Here is a 19,734-nt window from a genome sequence, read left to right as displayed (position 1 = left end):
CAGGCGCGCAGGCCGTGCGCGCGCGCTGTGCGCCTGCCGCGCGGCCGTTGCGCGCACCGAAAAAAATAAATTTTTTTTAAAAAAATATGTTTTTGAAAAATAATTTTGAGGGCGTTTTTCTCAAAAATTCTTACGCGGTTAGAAATTATAAACTCAACACAATTTAATTTATAACACACGATTGAGAAAAACCTATCTCTGATACCACTGTTGGGACATAGTATTCTCGTACCCAAGACGCAGCGGAAGTTTAAAATTTTTTTCTTAGGCGTTGTGTGTTTAAAACCATTCATAGGACGTTTAGAATTATACATTTGCGTTCTTAACGCTGGAGTCCTAACTATTCCGGTGTTTAGACGGATATAGCCCTTCTTGTATATCTCTGCAAACGGCTCTTCTTCTTTGATCGCCTAATTAGGTCCATGATCGAAGACTGTCTTCCTCGCTTGGTTTGCACTAGAAAATCCAAACGATTTATGTGTTGAGACTGTAGCCTCCGAATTTTCAAAATCCGATGACGGTGCAGCGACGGCGGCGCGGCAGTGGAAGGAAGCATGATGGCCGAATTTTTCCCAACCATTTGTATATCTTGGCCGAGAGTTTTCCATCAAAAAGATGGGAAGATTTTGCTTAGAATCTTAATTGATTCTTAAACAATTATTATGGAAATTAATAGTCACTAATCCAAGAATTACATGACTTGATTTTCTTCCAATTCAAGCTTGGCCGTGACTTTGCAATTGGAGAAGGAAATTTTTTGTGAATTTTTTATGGAAATAATCTCTCTTGAATTATATTCTCTTATGGTGTATTTATAGAGCGAGACTCCTAATCTAGTTAGGAGTCTCTCTCCCACAAGAACTCTATATTTTCATTATAATTAAATTCTCATATTATTAATATATATAACAAATTTATCAACTTTTGATAATACATGATATATTAATACCATATATACATATATTTTATATCACCATATAAAATGTATATATATTTATTAATTAAATTAAACAAACATTATTTAATTTATATAATTAACTCATATATTAATTTAATTCTAGACTCCTCTAGAATATGTATGGAAATTTGTACATGTTAGTAGTCAATACTATTATTACAATCATTTAATCAGTAAATTCTCAATTCACTAAATAAAAGATTCCGAACTGATTATAACCTCGATCGAAGATCCGAGAGCGCCGATGTACCAATGATACAAATTTTGTTCATATAATGAAAATTAAAAATTTCCAATATCAAAATTTTCATTTACCATATTGGGTCGCTGCCAGTTTTAGTGAACTCCTTCACAAAACAGGCAGTTCCACTCTCATTCCTTATTTAGCAGTCATGCTAACTTCCATTTCTTCCATCCTATGAAATAAGCTCATAAACTCCTTTATAAGCTTCCTGTTTGATCTCCATCAAACTATAGTCGTCAAATTCCAACCCCTTGAAATTTGACTATCTCAACGGGAACACAGAATCCGATACTTGTGTGGCCCTCAATAGTTCAGGGATACAGCTAACTGTGAGTTCACATCTCCATGTGATTCAGAATAGCATTTATTCTTATTCGTGTTTACCCTAGTTAGCCCCATTCTTTTCATCAACACCTTGATCAAGAATGTCAGAACTCATTTCTGATTACACCTATCGGATCATGGTAAGAGCGTCTAGTAGCATCGCCTCATGATTCCTTAGGTATCACTGATAGTGCCTGTAAGAACCTTTAGTCATGGTTAGCGTACAGTACGGTCCCTTCAACACATATATCCCGATCGAATCTGCAACCACTGGTATATCGAGAGTTGCATATGAATTCGATAACGATGCGATTTATCTTTGAGTACTAATAGTGGCATGATATGTGCAACGAGGAAAACACATTTTCCTAAAGCACGTTTCTTGCTCTGACCAGAGACTCCTTGCACTATTAACTCATCAGATCACATAGGATATCTTCACCCGTAGACGAATGGTGAATCTCCGACTACAATGCATTTGCTCCTACGTATTTCGAAACTACACCCAACCTCGCCACCTGATGACCCTCGATGGAGTCGGTAAACGAATCAAAATGCATGCTAGTACGTATAACCCCTACATTGTCCCGGGTCAAAANAAAATAGCAGCGGAAGAAATTAATGTTGTAAAAATAACTGTAAAAAAATTTATCCAACGGTAGATAAAAATGTTTGAGCAATAAAAATAATAAATGCTGAAAATGAGGTCCTCGGGTCCCACTACTGCCGACTCGAGCTGGCTCACTGATCCCCGCCCTCGGTCCCGACATCATCAGTGCCTACAATNAAAAGTCCGAGCTCCAAGTTGGCTTGCTGGGCATCTACCCTAACAATATCAGGGGAGGCATCGGCTTATTGGGATGAACATAGAGAAATTGGGCAGTGTGCGAGTAGAATAGTCTGGATGAACGAGTCATGCGTTAACAGTGACGAAGCCAGAAATATGGCTCTGCCCGGACTGAAATTTTAAGCTCTAGAATCTTTTAATATTTTAAATTGATCTACCCGAACTAATATCNCCCTGAACTGAACTGACCGGTAACTGGCGACCGGGCCGGTAACTGGCGACCGGACTTAATAATGTATGTCTGATCAGACTACTGCCACAGTATACTGGGTGAAACAACTGAATTCACCGGTAACTGANCATTTTTTTTAAAAAAAAATTGGGCCACAGGGCTAAAGCATCCTTGGGTCACGAACACTTGACCTGAGACAAGAGTAACTGGGTCGCTGGCGACTTCCCTTACGAGCAGAAAAGTGGATGGCGGCATGTTGTTGTGGTTGCCGACAGGGAGTGAGAACTAGGAGGATGAGAAAAATGCTAGAGAAGATTCCGAAATTTGTGCTTTAAAGTTAGGAATTTGGGATTTAGAAATAGTAGCATTCTGTCATGATATTTTGTAGGAAAAGAATTAGGTGAGGAAAGCGGAAGTGAAGAAATTTTGAATTGAGGATTACTTGTAGCAGAAAGGAACTTTTTAATTTCCTGTGAAGAGAGCTGACTGTGAAAAATGAGAGTGGCTTAAAGAAGAATGGATATATTGAGGCATTTTGGTCAAATGAGTCAATGTCTACGAGACCATTTGTTTGTTCTTAAATTATTCATGACCCAATAGTTAAAATGAGAATGGGTTAGAGAAGAATGGCTATGCAGAGCCGTAGATGCATTTTGATCCAATGAGTCAATGCGACATCATTTGTTTGTTCTTAAATTATGTATGACCCAATAGTTAACATATTAATAAAACAAACCCACTAAATAAGTCCTTTTAATAGTATGAAAGTCGCTTATCGAATTTGAATTGGGTGTCGATCAAGTAAAGCGAAGTAAAGATAAACGAGATAGTAAATTGTGTGCATTTTTTTAGTACAAGTAAAGATAAACGAGATATCTGATTCGATCTAGGAGCCACGAACAAAGCGCATGAACAGTGCTTTTGTTCCTTTTGTTGTTTTCGAAATATTACTAAAATATTTCGATCATGTGTACATTTTAAACTCTCGAAAATAACTATCGATTTTTTAAAAATTATCAGAAAGAGATTTTTTTTTAATATTTTATGTGTTGTATATAATGTATTTTATGTTATTATGTCAACTAAAGGTTACTCGTATTTATAAATTTTCTGGTTCTATGCTATATTAGATAAATATAATCTTTTAATTCTGATATATCAAAAATATAAAATACTTAAAAAAATTTATATATATTTACAAAAAGTTAAAAATTTATTTGCCAGACAAATACTGCCGCTGGTACAAGAATTTGGGGTGGGACAATAAAAAATATACGACTCATTTTAAATTTAATTAAATAAAAGGGATTTTGACTTTTTTAAATCGAAAAAAGAGAGTTGACTGCTGTTAGTTAGGTGATTTAATTTATTAGGTAATTAATTAGTTAGTTAGATTTTACTTTTTTTAAAAATATTTTTTTTAATTGATATATCCCTCCTCGATTTGAGTTTTCATTTATTCCCGTTATTTCTGTGTTCTTCACGACAAAATAATCAAAAATCATTTGAAAATTTGAAGATTTGTAGAGAAGTTAGTATATACTCGAATGCTCTGTATTGCTATATTTGTTTCAGTTTAGTTCTCTTTTTTTTTTTTTGAATTTTTGTGAGTGGAGTTAGTGTGAGTATTTACAGTCGAGGAACATGTTTATTATTGTGTGGGTCGAGAAGGTGGATGGAGTGTGAGTCGAGTATGATCGTATGTGCTAGGTCTGGATAGTGGAGTGTGATTTTATTAATATGTAATGTGTTTGAGTTGAATTTTTAATTTTGGGTCGAGGGGGTGGTGAGTGGGTGGAGTGGACAAGATTGTGCTTTAAATTTTAAGTTTGGGTCGAGTGGGTGGTAAATTGTTGGGTCGAGTGGGTCGAGTGGTGGTGTTTGGGGTTTGATTTAGGGTTTTGTTTAGGGTTTAGGGTTTGGGTCGAGTTTAGGACGAGTTTGGGTCGAGTGGTAGAGAGATTTTGAATTTTGATCATTTCATAATACATAAGTCATTCTATACATGATTAGAATGTAAATATATAAAAAAAATTTAATTGTGTAAACATTTTAATATGAGTTATGTATTATAATTTAAGTGTGTTGGTTAAAAAAATATAACAATATTAGACGAATGTATCTCTTATCGGGTTGAATTTATGCTCGACTAAAATTCTTAACAAATTTTTTAATTCCAATAAAATATTTAACAAATTTCATAATAATAGAACGTAAAAAACTCATAACATGTAAGACTCGACTCAAATTAAACTACTCTACCAAAAAATTGAGTATATTGTGTGGCGCGACCCGCTCAACCCAATTTTATATAATTGATTAATTGATGAATCATTCTCTAAATATATTTTTTGTATGAGATCATTATTAGATCGAATGTAGTAAAAAAATATCACATAAATTAACTAAAAATCAATATAAAGTATCATATAAATGTTTTAATCCAACTATCATATAAATGTTTTAATCCAACGACCATAATTTATCCCAAATACAACAACAACAATAATGCCTAAAATTTCTCGTTGGATTTCTTGCAGATGAATATTTTCTAGACTCATCGTTAATTCTTAGGAAAAAACCAGAACAATGATGCAAGATGGAAGATGGTTTGAGTGTGCAGCAGCAGATGAGGAAAACAAATCTTGGGTTGAGGTGAGAAAGAGTGGGTCGCGACGAAGAGAGGGATAAGTCTGTAAAAAAAAAATTTGTTTTGTGTTATAATAAAAAATTGGGACGAGACTCAACCCAAAATATCAAGTCTCGACCCACTACTAATTAAAAAAAATTAGAATTTAAATAGAGGATAAAAAAGTAAATTCCTCCCCACTCCTTTTTATTAAATAAATATGTACAACCCTCCGTTTTTCCTCATTTCCCGAATTTGGGTATGTGAGTATACCTGTGATCCCCTTTGGGTATGTGACAGTATACCTGTGATCCCCTTCCAAAGGATAAGATACCGAAGATGATGAAAATGGCAGCATCACCTTCACCAATCTCCTTCTTCTCTTCCTCAATTTTCTTGCACACTTCCAACAACTGTTCCACGAAGCTCCAGTTCCTCAAAGCCGAACCCGCCCTCAGACTCCGGGCGACCGCCACCCGTGCTCAGCTGGCCACTCTTCCTGTCCTCTCTTTCGAAGGAGCTCAGGTCGGCTTAGCCAGCCTCAACTTGAAATCCGCCCCTCCAGATACGGCTCGTGCAGTCGTCCACCGTGGCCTCACCACTGACCTCACCAACAGCCGTCGAGGAACCGCCTCCACCCTCACTCGAGCCGAGGTTCGAGGTGGCGGCATTAAACCTTATCCTCAGAAGAAAACTGGCCGCGCTCGCCGTGGGTCTATCCGCACTCCTCTCCGCCCTGGTGGTGGTGTTATTTTTGGTCCCAAACCCAAAGACTGGTCCGTCAAGATCAACAAGAAGGAAAAGAGATTGGCCATCTCCACAGCCATTTCCAGTGCATATGAAAGTACCGTCGTGGTTGAGGATTTTGACGATAAATTCGACAAGCCCAAAACGAAGGCGTTTGTCGAAATGCTGAAGAGACTGGGGCTTGACCCCAAGAAGAAGTCTTTGTTTTTAATGACGCAACTTTCGGACAACGTGATATTGTCGAGTAGAAATATCGGGACCTTGAAAATACTGACGCCTAGGACCCTGAATTTGTTCGACATTTTGGATGCTGAGACTCTGGTTCTTACTAAAGGGGCTGTCGAGTTCTTGAACGAGAGGTATGGATTCAGTGATAGTGAGGATGAAGATGAGTTTGAAGATGCCGGTGAAGGTAACTTGTCTTTTGTTTTCTGAGTTATCTAATCTCAAAATCCAAATTTTGATTTCGAATTTGACTCATTGAAAACATATTATTTGATTCCAAATATGGTTAGAAGTTAGAACTAGCAGAGTATGCTAATGACTCCAAGATTATTCTGCACACTGTAAATTTGTTAAAGATTACATTTCAATGTGGAGCTTAAGATGACACAGCAGAAGCCAAAATTCAAGCCGAGTTCAATCTCATGTATTAATAATAAAGCAAGAAGTTTGACAAGGCAAAATACGACATTTTACAATAAAACAAGCTGTTCAATACGTAAATTTTGGAAGTAAGGGTAACATGCCAAGTGAAATATGTAGCCCGATCATTACTGGAGCCGGAGTAAAAAGTAAGCAAGCTTTTCTCTAACAAATGTCCCAGCTACTTGTGTTCAAAATCTAGCTCGAGCCAAAGCTTTAACTGATTGGCCGGCAAGCAGCCCAGCTCTAATCTGTGTGAGCACATCTGTTGTTATGCCCTCGTCTCTAAATTTGGTTAAATTTTAATATTTGTCATGTTTCACTATGACAAAGTAGGAGTTTATTGGGACCAAAATTTTTCGAGTCTTAACTTTTTATTTTTGTGTTCAGCATGAACCAGACTGGAAGGGGAGTTCTTATTCAACAGAGTAATGTTGCTGCTACCTACATGTGTTTTGTAATGATATTTCTGCCCGTTTTGGTCTGAGTAATTTTTTACTTAATACCTCAAAATTCTTTAGGTGTTGATTGTTGACACTGTTGTACTATGATATGCTTATAATACTCTTTAATGGTTAATGTATGGTAATCAATATAGAGTTTCTGTGTCACCTTCAGACCTTTTCTTTCTTCTTTCTTCTTTCCCAATTGAAATAGATTTTATGTTTTTCACTTTGTTATGCATCCAATTAATTAACATAGCACTTGGAGGCAAGTTTGTGCTATTTAGATCAAGAAATTTAAGGGCTTAGATTTGTGGACGAACAAAATGAAAAATTCCCCCATTTGATAGAGTAGTTTGTAGCTGAATATTTGGATGAGTTCAATAATATTTTGTTTTCAAGGCAATTTGTTCTCCCGCTCGTGTGTGTAGACACAACTATAAACCACTAATGAACTTGTTTCAACTATGCAAAGTTGGTAGATATTGTCGTCTTGCGTTGACAGTAACATATACATAGCAAAATCTTGAATCGAATGGGATGTTCGTACAGGAGATTGCAAATATCTCCAATCACGTTGTCGTAACAAATTCAGTTACCACCCATATTGCACAATCTTGAATCGAATGGGATGTTCGTACAGGAGATTGCAAATATCTCCAATCACGTTGTCGTAACAAATTCAGTTACCACCCATATTGCACTTTACAAATGTGATTCGCTACGTGTTCCACGTCTCTGGATCAATTGGTCAGATCACCAGTCCACACGCTCAAGGCTGGTTTTTATAGTGTGAGATTCAAATACAAATACGAGAGATCTCGACTATGATCACCGGTAGTTGGGTTGATTAACATTCTCCAGAATGCTTAATTAATTATTGTCCGTTCATAGGAGCAGATTTTAACAGGGCCACGCATTATGATCATATATATATATCTATATATATATATATAAATCTGTTGGCTCCAAGTATAAACATGTAAAGTACAATGGAAAAAGAAACAAGACCAGACAACAATGGGGCGTGTGGGATCTTTCTATAAATAATAACTGGCATATACAACAATATGATACTGACAGTTTAGTGTAGTGTAACTTAACCACTACAGCAAGACACACCCTCCCAGTAGCTGCGACCACGTGCTGATTTACCCCCCTTAAAAACATCTAGAGCTTTCTTTCTATAGACAATATTACTAGGTAAACACACTTTCTTTCCAAACATAATGTCCAAGAACTCGACTTCCCAGCATCCTGCCACGTGATATTGTTGTGGAACAATAATAGTCTTATTAGAGGTGTATGTATTATGGAAAATGATCGCGTAAGTAATCCATCCATGCCCAGTTTTTGCCAATGGTGTCCTCAGTGGCATGAATGCATGTGCTGCGATCATGACAATTTACCAAAGACGAGTTCAATCCAACTCGTTTCAGGGTTACGGAATTTTCAGTGAGCAACATTTGCTATCTACACTCTTTTTGCAGTGGGAGAAGAGAACCTTGTTTTCCTCTGATGAAGAATGTCAGCTCTGCTGGAGCAACCACTAATTTCAACCGTTCTTGAAGTTCTTCACCTTCAACTTTCTCTTTTTCTAGAATAAATGCAGTCAGATCACTATCACAATACATTTAGCCTTTTTCTTCTCTTCACATTCAAAAACCCAATTCTAAAAGATTGTATGCCAACAAAGCTCGACTTGAATAGTCGCCGACGTGAATTGGGGAGATTTGATTCAGGGGTCCAAATAACAGTAAAGCCAGGTAGAAGTAATGGAAAAAATAACACACTCTAGAAGAAAACTATTCATGTCCATTGGGAATCAATTGTACTTGACTCCCAACCTACACATTCTATATGACTTCCAACCTTACACATTCTATAAATCACCCAGGGACATTAAACTTGAAGCCATACAAACGGTGAACTTATTGCAATAAAAAAATAGCATTCATTTTGCTTTAAATATTATAATACAAGATTATGCTTTGTATAGGTACTTTCGTTAGATATTAGTTGAGATGATCAAGAGAAGTTCGAGCCCTTTTTTTTTTGCGGGCACTATCTAGTTTCTTTGTTTAGACTTCACGGGTCAGAAAATTTTAAGTACCACATGTTTTTTAATCACAAAAAATTAAATAACACATGTTTTTTACTCACAAAAAGTGCTTGCTGAAAGTCTTCTTTCTAACAAAGAGAAAAGGTTGCCCGATTATAACCCAAGTGCTCTTCCCAGAAGATATTTTTCTATTAATTTTTACTTGCTCACACATGTAAAAGATAAACTGATCTGCTTGGCGACATTTCATTATTCCATTGAAAACTGAAATCAACGGCAAGGTTATCATTCCAATTTCATCAAGACAAAGATTTCCAAGGTTCTAAGGCTTGCAGGACTTGATTCAAATACATCTCACCAAGGGACAGGAAACTAATAAAATGAAAGAGTATTACCTTCCAGGTGCGCCCCAAGTCCCTCCAAGACAGTAGGATTAGCGCGAACAACCGAGAGTGCAACATCCAATGCAGATTGCAGTAAGGCTTTAACCTCTCTTTGAACAAGATCAACAAGGTGCCCCTATCAATTTAATACTTACAGTCAATATGGGTGCCATTGAACATGCATACAATCGAATAGTTAAATCAAGAAGAGACATGAGAATGTATCATTGTACTTGATCTCTCCCCCAAGGTAGTGATCCCCCAGACTCTTCCATTCCACCAGCAGAAAGAGTTGCCAATGAAATTGGGCCTATAGTTTCGTTAAGACCATATTCAGCAACCGCTTTGTACGCCATATCTGTTGCTCGCCGAATATCATCGAGTGCACCTGTTGATACACGCCCAGAGTAGATAAGCTCTTCCGCTGCACGACCACCAAGAAGAGTAACAAGGCGCCCACGCAACTCATCAACGAAGAGCAAATACCTATCTTCATTTGTTGGAGGCGTATAGGTAAACCCTAATGCTCCTCCAGATCTAGGTAATATGCTCAGCTTCTAATGACAACAAAATGATACATAGATCCTTAAGATATCACAGCTACTTGATTAATCATCACTTTTGCATTGAAATGACTGATCAAAAAAATTTCAGGAAAATAAACAGTAACAGTGTTGGTATGTTGAGGAAACCGTTAAAACTACATGTGTTTAATATTGAATTAAAATGTGAAGGATAGAATATCTTTTATAAAGTTAGATGAGGAACACTTCCAAACTATTGACGAAGTTTCCCTTCAAGTTAGGGTGTGTTCATGGCATCTATATTTACGTAACTGTAAGAACTTCCTTCAATGGAATTATCTCGGAGTTCAGGAATCTCTACCTCCAAGATCATAAGTTAATTCAGAATTTCAATCCAATGACAACAATTAAACTAGATGTGTTAAAAATCAGAATTATGTTTGGTAGTAATCATATCGTTTTAATGTGGATACCATAAAATGCATAGAATTTACGCTTCGACTCAAAATTACAAGTACTTTTTGTTAAGTTCGGGACTGAATATAAAATCTTAAATATTTATGTGTAAAATTATACAGGTATGATATGTGTTTTTACCAACTAGAGAACTTACAAGATCAATGCTGCTCCTCGAAAAGGTAATCAATGCTGCTCCTCGAAAAGGTAATATCTTGTCATTTTAGTATTTCTTTAATATACAATTTTTTTTTTAAAATGTTCCACCCCACACCAGGGCCTCGGGCAAACATAGGGGATGACAGGGTAAAACATAAACCAAACGAAATATAGAGCCAGCAGCTTAGTGTTCCTACCTCGACCCGAGGTTGACCAGGAAGGAGATTTGCGACTGCAGTTCCAACAACAGCATGGCCAGCTTCATGCCGAGCAACAACAGCTTTCTCACTGCCCTGCAACTTGGCTGTCTTCTTCTCAATCCCCTGTCACATAGAAACACTTCCTCCTAAAGACTCGAGGAAACTACAAAACCCAAGCCAGCAATGCTAAAGCCAATATGGCAAAAATATGGTATCATGGCTACAAGATCCATTTTTATCTTTTTCTTTATATATATACACAATGTCCTTGTAATACATTTGGTTTGGCAGTTGCAAAGTTTTAATGAGAGTGACAAGGAATTCAGCAGTTGGAAAGTCTCCCTTCAAAATAAACAGTGGACAGAGTAAGTTTACCGCTATCGACCTCTCTACTGCTTGAATGAAATCAATTTTCTCCACCACGATTTTATTGCTCCTTCCAGCCAATAAAGCAGCTTCATTCACCAAATTTGCCAGGTCAGCCCTGCAAAATATACAAAATAAAGAAAAAATTATTTCAAATAGTCTATAAAAACCAATAGAACATTTAGCATCAAAATGCCTATGGGTACCCTGTAAAACCGGTTGTCATGGAAGCAATATCAGCCAAATTAACATCCTTGCCAAGAGGAAGTTCTTTCTTGGAAACATGTACTTTCAAAATGGTTTCTCTTCCACTCCGATCAGGTGTTTCAACCTAAGGGCCAAAAAATACGAACTAATTCTTAAAAAGATTAGCCAAATAAACTCCTGTTCACCAAGAAATATTCCAACTACAGATGAGAACAATGGAGTGATAAAGCAACTTAACCTGAAGGCTAAACCTCTGGGACCATAACAAAAACATAACTTTTTGGTAAAAATGTACGGTCTTAGAAAATAGTATTCAATTTCTTAGTTTCAGAAATTAAGAAAGTTTTGATTAGAGATTTAAAGACAATTTGTTGAGTCTGTAGAAATTATGTCAGTTGCTATCTGACTTTATTTGCAACTGTGATACATCAAGGGTTTTCCAGAGCATAAATTAATCAATGCTTTCCAGAAAGACTGATGGATCTTATTTCAACAGAAAGAAATATTTGCCGGGAATACCTGAAACATATACCAACACTATTGGTGCCATGCTCTTACTCCATCAAGATCAAGGCCCATGGCAAAGTATAAATGAAGTTTAACTAAAGGACTCGTTACGTACAACAAAAAAGATGTGACTGTGTCCTTAGGTGAGCATAGAGTATCTCCTTAAGTTTCTTTCCATGTTCAAGAATTAATTGTAGTTTGGGATATACACAAATTATTACAATGTGTGTTTGTGTGCCTCCTTCTGTTTCTTTTAAGCAGTATTGTTTATATCGAATTTTAGCAAAGAACAAAGTAGCTTGAGTCTTAACTAATGGTTTTCCTCGGTCATCTAGGTTCAGTATAACGAATCAATTTAGTGTTCTACACTCTTAATCCAATAGAGCGAGACATTTCAGTGCATATCACCTACTTTATAATGTTTTAAAATTCATACCATTCCCATATACAATGATTGTGTGATACTACCTTAATGAAGTTAATAAATTCATACCCCCACAATACAAATAAACCTGAACTGGCAAGTTAAAAGTTATCGAACAGGACCTGAAATAGCAACAGGAAAATTGCACAACATCAGAAGACATCCAGAGTAACCTGCTTACCATAACCACTCGGTCAAATCTACCAGGTCTGCGCAGCGCGGGATCTAAAACATCTGCTCTGTTGGTTGCTCCAAGAACAATCACTGCAGAGTTACTATCAAATCCATCCATTTCCTGCATGGAACTTCTAGCATGCTTATTGAATTTGGACAACGCAAAGAAGTCCTTAAACTAAAACTCTACTTTTTAAAAACTTACAGTTAGCAGCTGATTTAAGGTCTGTTCACGCTCATCATTGCTGACCATGCGGAATCTACCATCCCGACTCTTGGCAACAGCATCTATCTACAAATTGAGGAAATGATAGGTATCTAAGTGAAAATATCTGGATGATTTACGAGTTGGAACATTAATACCCAGCAAAAAGAAGGGGTGGAGTGGATACCTCATCTATGAATACTATGGATGGAGCCTCCTTCTTTGCTCTAGCAAAGAGGTCTCTGACACGAGAAGCACCCATACCAACATACAATTCTACAAACTCACTAGCTGAACAGCTGATAAAGGGCACATCAGCTTCTCCAGCAACTGCTTTCGCTAAAAGTGTCTTACCTGTTCCCGGGAGACCAACCTGTTAGATAACCAGAGCTGTATTTAGTATTTAGAATTTTATTCCATGTTTGCACAGTTCAAAGAGTAACAGACACAATTGTACCTTGACTATTATATATAAAAAGGAATAAGAAATAACTCAGATCAGGATTAAATCCATTTATCTACTAATAAAATTAAGAATGTTGAAGAAGTGATGGCAAATAACCAGGCTAATGTGTTCTATATCCTAAATAACAAAGTATATGTGTTTGTGTATGGAGATGCTCTATGTGAAGAAAATGAAGAAAAAGTTCTTACAGAGCGACCACCATGATTTTCAATAAATATATAAATATAAACACAAAATGGCAGAAAAAGAATAATTATTTGCAGCATACATTAGTAAAACACAACTCACCAAGAGAACACCTCTCGGAGGGCGTGCACCAAGTCTTACATACCTGTCTGGATTCCTAAGAAATTCCTGTCAAGTGAGCAGATGAAAAAAATGAAATATATACCTCCAAATTAAGATGATACAATACGCAATATTTTTTATTGTTAAAATAAGCAATTAATACAAAATATTCAGCACGATTTACATACCACGATCTCTTCTAGCTCCTCCTTCGCCTCGTCAACACCAGCAACATCCGCAAATGTAACAGTTTCCCCTTGTTCAGACACTTTGGAGCCCCTTGAATTAGCAGACTTGCGGTTTCTAAGTTGTCCTGGAGTATTCTGTATATTTGCGATTCACACAGAAAGAATGTTCATAACCTCGTTTTTAGAAAAAATATAAAAGCATGACGGTTATACCTGAAAAAAGCTCACAGGTAACCGATGAAGAAGACCAGCAAGCACTGCGGCGTAAAATAAAGCTATCTATATAACACAGAAGACAATGGAGTGAGATTCATCGGTATACTGTCCGAGATGCTTCAGCAATGCCATAACGAAAACATAAAACTAGAAGCAGACATCAGCAGCAATGAAATCTGCAGGAGGCCCTCTGGCCTGTTGCATGTGTAAATTCCCTAGGTTGCATTTGCATTGATGAATTTAGAGCTAAAGATTTCAAATCCATGATAACAAATTCATCCCAGTTGCTTGAGTGCTCTTGAAATCTACGGATTTGAAATACATCCCTTTACGTTTTCAATTGTTAGTTAACTAATCCAACGGATTTCAAATTTACACAAATGGAATCATTTGTTATCATTCATTCATTCTCTCACTGTCTCACATCCTTTACTCAAATCCAAATCCTTCTGTCCAAATGCAACCTTAATTTTTTCGGGAATAAAAAAATCGTTTCAGAAAAGGCAATAAAATACGTTGTAGGAGAAACTAAACTATTTTTTCCTCGTCTTATTTATAATCTTTCTTCATATCCTTGTTTTGTTTTTAATTTCCTCTATATTGAAATTAATTATAATACGGTGGAATTTCTCAAATATAACACAAATTTGCTAACCACCAAGAAATTTTATGTTCATCAGACCCAATATCAAAAGATTTTCTGCATTCCATGCAAAACTGATTAAAAAAAAGCCATCACATCTACAATGAATTAAATTTTAATTTATCAGCTGCAGATATAATTTGATTCAATTACTTGGAATTCGAAGATAGTTAGCAAGAATTAGCTGCAAAGGTACTGTGTAATATGACATTTAGGGATTTCAAAGAAAATGATATTTCTTCACGAAAATTTCAGAAAATTAGTCTTATTTTCCTTCAAATGCTAAATGTCTACTGAATTCAATTCATTTTTTCTGTGCTCGAAGAGCAAAATAATCACCTTGTTGTGCTGAGTACTAAATCACAACTTTCAACACTTCAAATAGAGTGATTACAGCATGGGGATCTATCCTCAAATACTTCTGATATTCCTTAAAAATATGCAATTTTTTACCTATCCCATACAAGCTAGTGCCTAGCTCCTAAGCCCGGGGAATTTTTGTACCCAGGTGCACCACCTTGGGCCTTTGACCATGACACAGATGTGTGATAAAAACACAGTTCACACTTAACAGCAGCTAGCAATTATATAATTAGTACAAAATCACTATAAACATCATTCCTTGGTCAAGATAACTCATCATGAATTCATTGCTACAGAGACACAAAATCAATGAACTTTACAATCAAAAGCACTTGCAGAGAAATATAACACCAAGTATCCCACGTTCATGGTCCTGATTATTCAACAAATAAATAACAGTAAATACAAAACAAAGGGAAGTTGGCAACAGTGGAAAATAAAATTAATGATAACTCACCAAAGCAGAACTCAAGAATCCACCAGACCTCTTATCAGGAGACCCAAACTCAACATCATTCTCCACCATCTTCTCATAGGGCGTTTTGATATCGCTAGGTCTTGTGGTCGTGTAAACTATTCTTTTTGTGGGATTCACACTCCGTAACAAAGAATCCGACTCCTGAAGCTTACTATTCAGATCACCAACTACACTCTCCACTCCCCCAATAGCCGTGGCTTCTGTCTTCAACTTAAACATCACATGCACACCATCAACCTCCACCTTCTGCACCTGGTTACTGTTGATCTTACTAAGAAACTCGCTATAAGGGACGCTGACAAGAGTAGTAGGAGGCCGAGGCTCGGATCCCGGGAGCGGAATCCCCGGCCGGAGCAACCTCATCACAAACATGACAATTCCTAATTGAACGAGTAAAACACCAATCTCTTGAGCTTGTATAATAGGTTTCCAACTCCACTTGCTATGGTTTCTCTTGGACTTCCACCACCAATTGTTTTTGTCCCGTCCTGGCCGGGGGGTTTTCTGCGGTTCAGGCCTATTAGCTTCAGACTGATCTGTGGAATCCGTGTCGTGCTCACGAGAACTATGGACGTCTATGTTGGTACATCTATTACGGTTCTTGAGGAAACAATCTCTCCAGAGGTGAAGCTTGGAAACCCTAGATTGCAGCCGGAAGGACACCGTGTCGTAAAGCAGACGACTTGGAATTCCGTGAAAAGCTCCGTATCGATATCGATTGGAGACGAAGGTGTAATTGTGGTGTAAATTGTTGGGAAATTTGTAAGAAAACATGGATAATCGGCTGTGGATTGATGGAGTCGAGGGTTCAACCGTTGCCATTATTATTAATTATATTATATATGTATATATTGCAACGACTATACATATATACATATGTCCACACAGTGAATATTATTAATTATATTATATATATATATATAATATAGTTAGGCATTTAAACTGACTAAACGATGTCTTGATCTGTTTTTGAAATTATATAAAATATCCTCGTTTTACCTCACCACATTTTTTCTAGTTCCAACCAAATCAGATTATCTTCTTCTCTCCAAAATTTCAAAAGAAGAGAGACTAAAGTCCATTATCATTTATCCTACGTTAAATCTCTTTCTCAAACATAAAAATATACTAAGATTTCTGAAAGGACATAAACAATTGTCGTGCAAAGAACAACAAAAACACCGGCATGTGGTAGACATCGAAAATCCGATCAATTTCTTGTAAATTTGGAACAAGTAATTTTTTTTTACTTTCATTTTTTACGCCAATTTGCCATAAAAACATCAATGTCTGTCTTCAAAAAATCATCTCTAAGTGTTGGAGTGATACACTGATTTGTTAGTTTGACCTACCTACATAAACTCGACCCAAGCTAAATTTTTTTTTTGGATAAACTTACAAATATGTTAACGTTGACTTTTTTACTTCTTATATTGAATGCATAAATAATACTTTTGGATGCTATATTGATGTGTAAAAGAATTTTTTGAAGCTTTAAAGGCATTTAAACATCACGGAATTAGTATGATGAAAAACGTTGCCCATGCTTGGTTCTTTTTCCAGCATGTTATGTTGGAATATGGGAATAGAGTTTTTTGGATATGATGATCATGTTGGCAAGGGGTAAAAGTGAAATGAAAATGAGTTTTTAGGAAAGAAAGTTAAAGCGAGATGGTAATATGTTTTTAGAAATTGAAACAGAACATAGCCTTAATTAACATTTAGAGCTTCTCCTTTTCTTGAATAAGAAATTTAAGAAGGGTATCTTTGAACTATTGTATCCAAACAAAAATCTATTTCTTCTTCTTTTAAAATAACACTTTGACAATCATGCTTAATATTTTACTTTTGTAAGCTTTGTGTTTTGTATCTAGACATACCCAAATTTGGGCGTTCGGACTTGAGCAGCTTCAACTTATTTTACTCAATTTTACCAAGACTGAGTTTGAAGAGCGGAAACATAATTTTCAATGGACTTTCATTGATTTTGTATTTCCTTCCATTCTCCTACAATAATTCTTCGATCATATCATACTTTTATTGTTTTCGTCCGTGAAATCCAAGACTAATTTTCAAATTAAGTATCCAAATCTTTATTCTTTATTGTTTGATGGAATAAAGAGTCTGGATATGGCTATTGCATGGTTTTCATGGACTTCACTAATGGGTGAGTGATTTTTTTTGATCAGGTGATGTCGAACACACATTTGGTGAAGGGGTTGGATTATGCTTTACTTCATAAAGTTCGAAGTGAAATAGACAAGAAGCCTAATGTTGGAGAAGAGACCGATGGGAAATAAAAGCAAGTGTCTTTGTTTTTCTTCCAAACAGATTGAAAATTTGTGTGCTTGAAAAAATATATAATCAAAACTTCTTATTGATTTAGTAATTTGTTTTCATCTCGAGGCTTTCATAGCAAAATTGGGATCTTCACAGGGATGACACGTTGATTTTTTGTGGTTTCATGTCCTTTTTGATGCATAGTTATATGTCCAAAGGTAATTTATTTACATTTTTTTGAACTTCGTTCACTAACTTGACCGATCTTCGACTCCGCTTCAAACCCATCGAATTTTTGAAGGTTTGATTGGTATCCTTTCTCTTTTTAGTAATGTTTTTACCCCTTATGATTGTTTTCCAATTTTTTTTATTTACCGTTTGCATTCTAGAATCCCGAAAAATGACGCACATTTTGAATGTTAGTTTCGGTTTTCCACTTATAAATGTTTTCCAATTTTTTATTCTAGATCAAGGTTTTATATTTTGTCCAATTCATTATTCTCTCAGTTTTTTTCATTTTCATTATTCGGTGTTCTTAGATTAATTCGTGATAAGCGCCGTCAATTTACTTTCATGAGCAAATACATGCACTTTATAAAAATCAAATCGAGCATTGCATTATATACTTACACTTTAGGTGCCAAGTTGGGTACAATTCCATTAGCAACTATGTTTCACGTAATGAATGTAACATAAAAGTTTATATGGTATAGTTGTTCTTTTGTCAACTACCTTAGGAGACGTCACCTTTTCAGATGCGTTCAAACGTGAACCATTGTATTTTATATTAAAACTTGAGTTGGAAGCCCTAAACCTTACATCAAACACACGCACACCACACATAAGACTCCTAGTTTTCTCTCCCCACCTCTCACGCCACACACAACATGTTTTCAAGGAATTCACGTGAGTTTGAAGAATAAAAATGTAGTGAGGATCTCCCATCTCTCCGCCAACGTCTCTCGCGTCAAGGATTATTTTCGTGCGTGAAGGCACGTCTTAATCTTTCTTTGCTCATCGTTCATATCATATCATGTTTATTTTATACATGATTGCATGAAAAATATGATACCCTTCCTTTTATTTTCGTTTTTATGGCATATAAATGATAAAACTTGAGTTTTCATGCTTTTAAATTCATGATATTGATGCACAAAGGGGCAGCCAAGGTAGGGCTATTAGAAGGGACGTTTTTTAGTATGTTTAAGGGTCCATAGAGGCATGGATAAGGACGGGACAAGATGGGGAAATAGGCTGAACGAAAATTTGGGTTTCAAAACAAGCTAGGGCATGGTTTGGCTTCCTAAAAGGGCACGACTGGGGGCTGCTATTGGAACGTGACCAGGGGTCCTAAGGGGGCTTAGTCATGATCCTAGATGAGTTGAGGGAAGGCTGGTACAAGGGCTACGACAGGAGCATGAGGATTGGGTCACGCAAGAGTTGTAGGGGCGCGGGTTTATGGTTGCAAGTGCATGGGCTGTAGAGGTTGGTCAAGTAGAGTCCTAAGGGTTCGGTCTAGGTCCTATGAAGGTTGGTCAGGGTCTGGTCCACTCGGTTAGGGTCTAGGATCGAAGGAACTCTTGAATTGTTGGGCTAGTATTTTTGAAAAAGAAGGGCAGAAATTCAATAGGCTGTTTAGGCTTTTCTATTGGTCTTAAATGGCTTGAATTGGGTTGCATAGGGTATGGTTATGTGTTAATAAGCTATGGTTCAAGTTTTGTTAAGTTTCGAGTCGATTCGGGTTAAAAACGGGACTTCGGTTTAAGTTTAAAAAACGAATGACGAAATTAGTTGAGTAGCTTAAGTTTACCTCTAAGAAATGTTTATGAGTGTATTTTAAGGTGTTATGATAAGTTTGGATGGATTCGGGTCGTCGTTTTAAGGTCCAAGAGTAAAATTTTCAAGTTTGGGTTTCAGGGGCAAAATGGTTATTTTACACCTGCAAAATGTTAGACGTCCTGACAGTGTCCTGAATGCAGTCGTGAATGTTAAAATGTATAGTTTGAAAGATTATGAGATTTTATGATGGTAAACGATAATTGTTAAAATACGTATTGAATTGTTGGTTTTAAAAAAAAAAATTAAATCTATGCATAAATTTTATAAGTAATGAATACGATAAAAGAATTTGAAGGA

The 19,734-nt window shown here is 36.4% G+C and overlaps 2 protein-coding genes across 2 annotated transcripts; one reads left to right on the top strand and one right to left on the bottom strand.

Annotated features, from left to right (window-relative positions):
- The first annotated feature begins 5,449 nt into the window (after positions 1 to 5,449).
- LOC140981776 (large ribosomal subunit protein uL4c) lies at positions 5,450 to 7,177 on the top strand. Its single transcript, XM_073448242.1, has 2 exons — positions 5,450 to 6,333; positions 6,957 to 7,177. Exons 1-2 carry the CDS (start codon positions 5,514 to 5,516, stop codon positions 6,959 to 6,961), a joined length of 825 nt encoding a protein of 274 aa, XP_073304343.1. The 5' UTR covers positions 5,450 to 5,513; the 3' UTR covers positions 6,962 to 7,177.
- Positions 7,178 to 8,022: 845 nt separating this feature from the next.
- On the bottom strand, positions 8,023 to 16,163 carry LOC140981768 (ATP-dependent zinc metalloprotease FTSH 9, chloroplastic-like). Its single transcript, XM_073448228.1, has 13 exons — positions 15,298 to 16,163; positions 13,832 to 13,897; positions 13,619 to 13,753; positions 13,431 to 13,496; positions 12,864 to 13,049; positions 12,677 to 12,763; positions 12,479 to 12,592; positions 11,366 to 11,490; positions 11,169 to 11,277; positions 10,791 to 10,916; positions 9,688 to 10,011; positions 9,467 to 9,590; positions 8,023 to 8,606 (listed from the first exon to the last, which is right to left on the bottom strand). Exons 1-13 carry the CDS (start codon positions 16,138 to 16,140, stop codon positions 8,479 to 8,481), a joined length of 2,433 nt encoding a protein of 810 aa, XP_073304329.1. The 5' UTR covers positions 16,141 to 16,163; the 3' UTR covers positions 8,023 to 8,478.
- Between the last annotated feature and the right edge of the window lie 3,571 nt (positions 16,164 to 19,734).

The sequence above is a fragment of the Primulina huaijiensis genome, chromosome 1 (assembly GCF_012295235.1).
Source record: "Primulina huaijiensis isolate GDHJ02 chromosome 1, ASM1229523v2, whole genome shotgun sequence".
Taxonomy (NCBI): domain Eukaryota; kingdom Viridiplantae; phylum Streptophyta; class Magnoliopsida; order Lamiales; family Gesneriaceae; genus Primulina; species Primulina huaijiensis.
The sequence above is the reverse complement of the archived record's forward strand: the minus strand, read 5'-3'. Positions and strand labels throughout refer to the sequence as shown.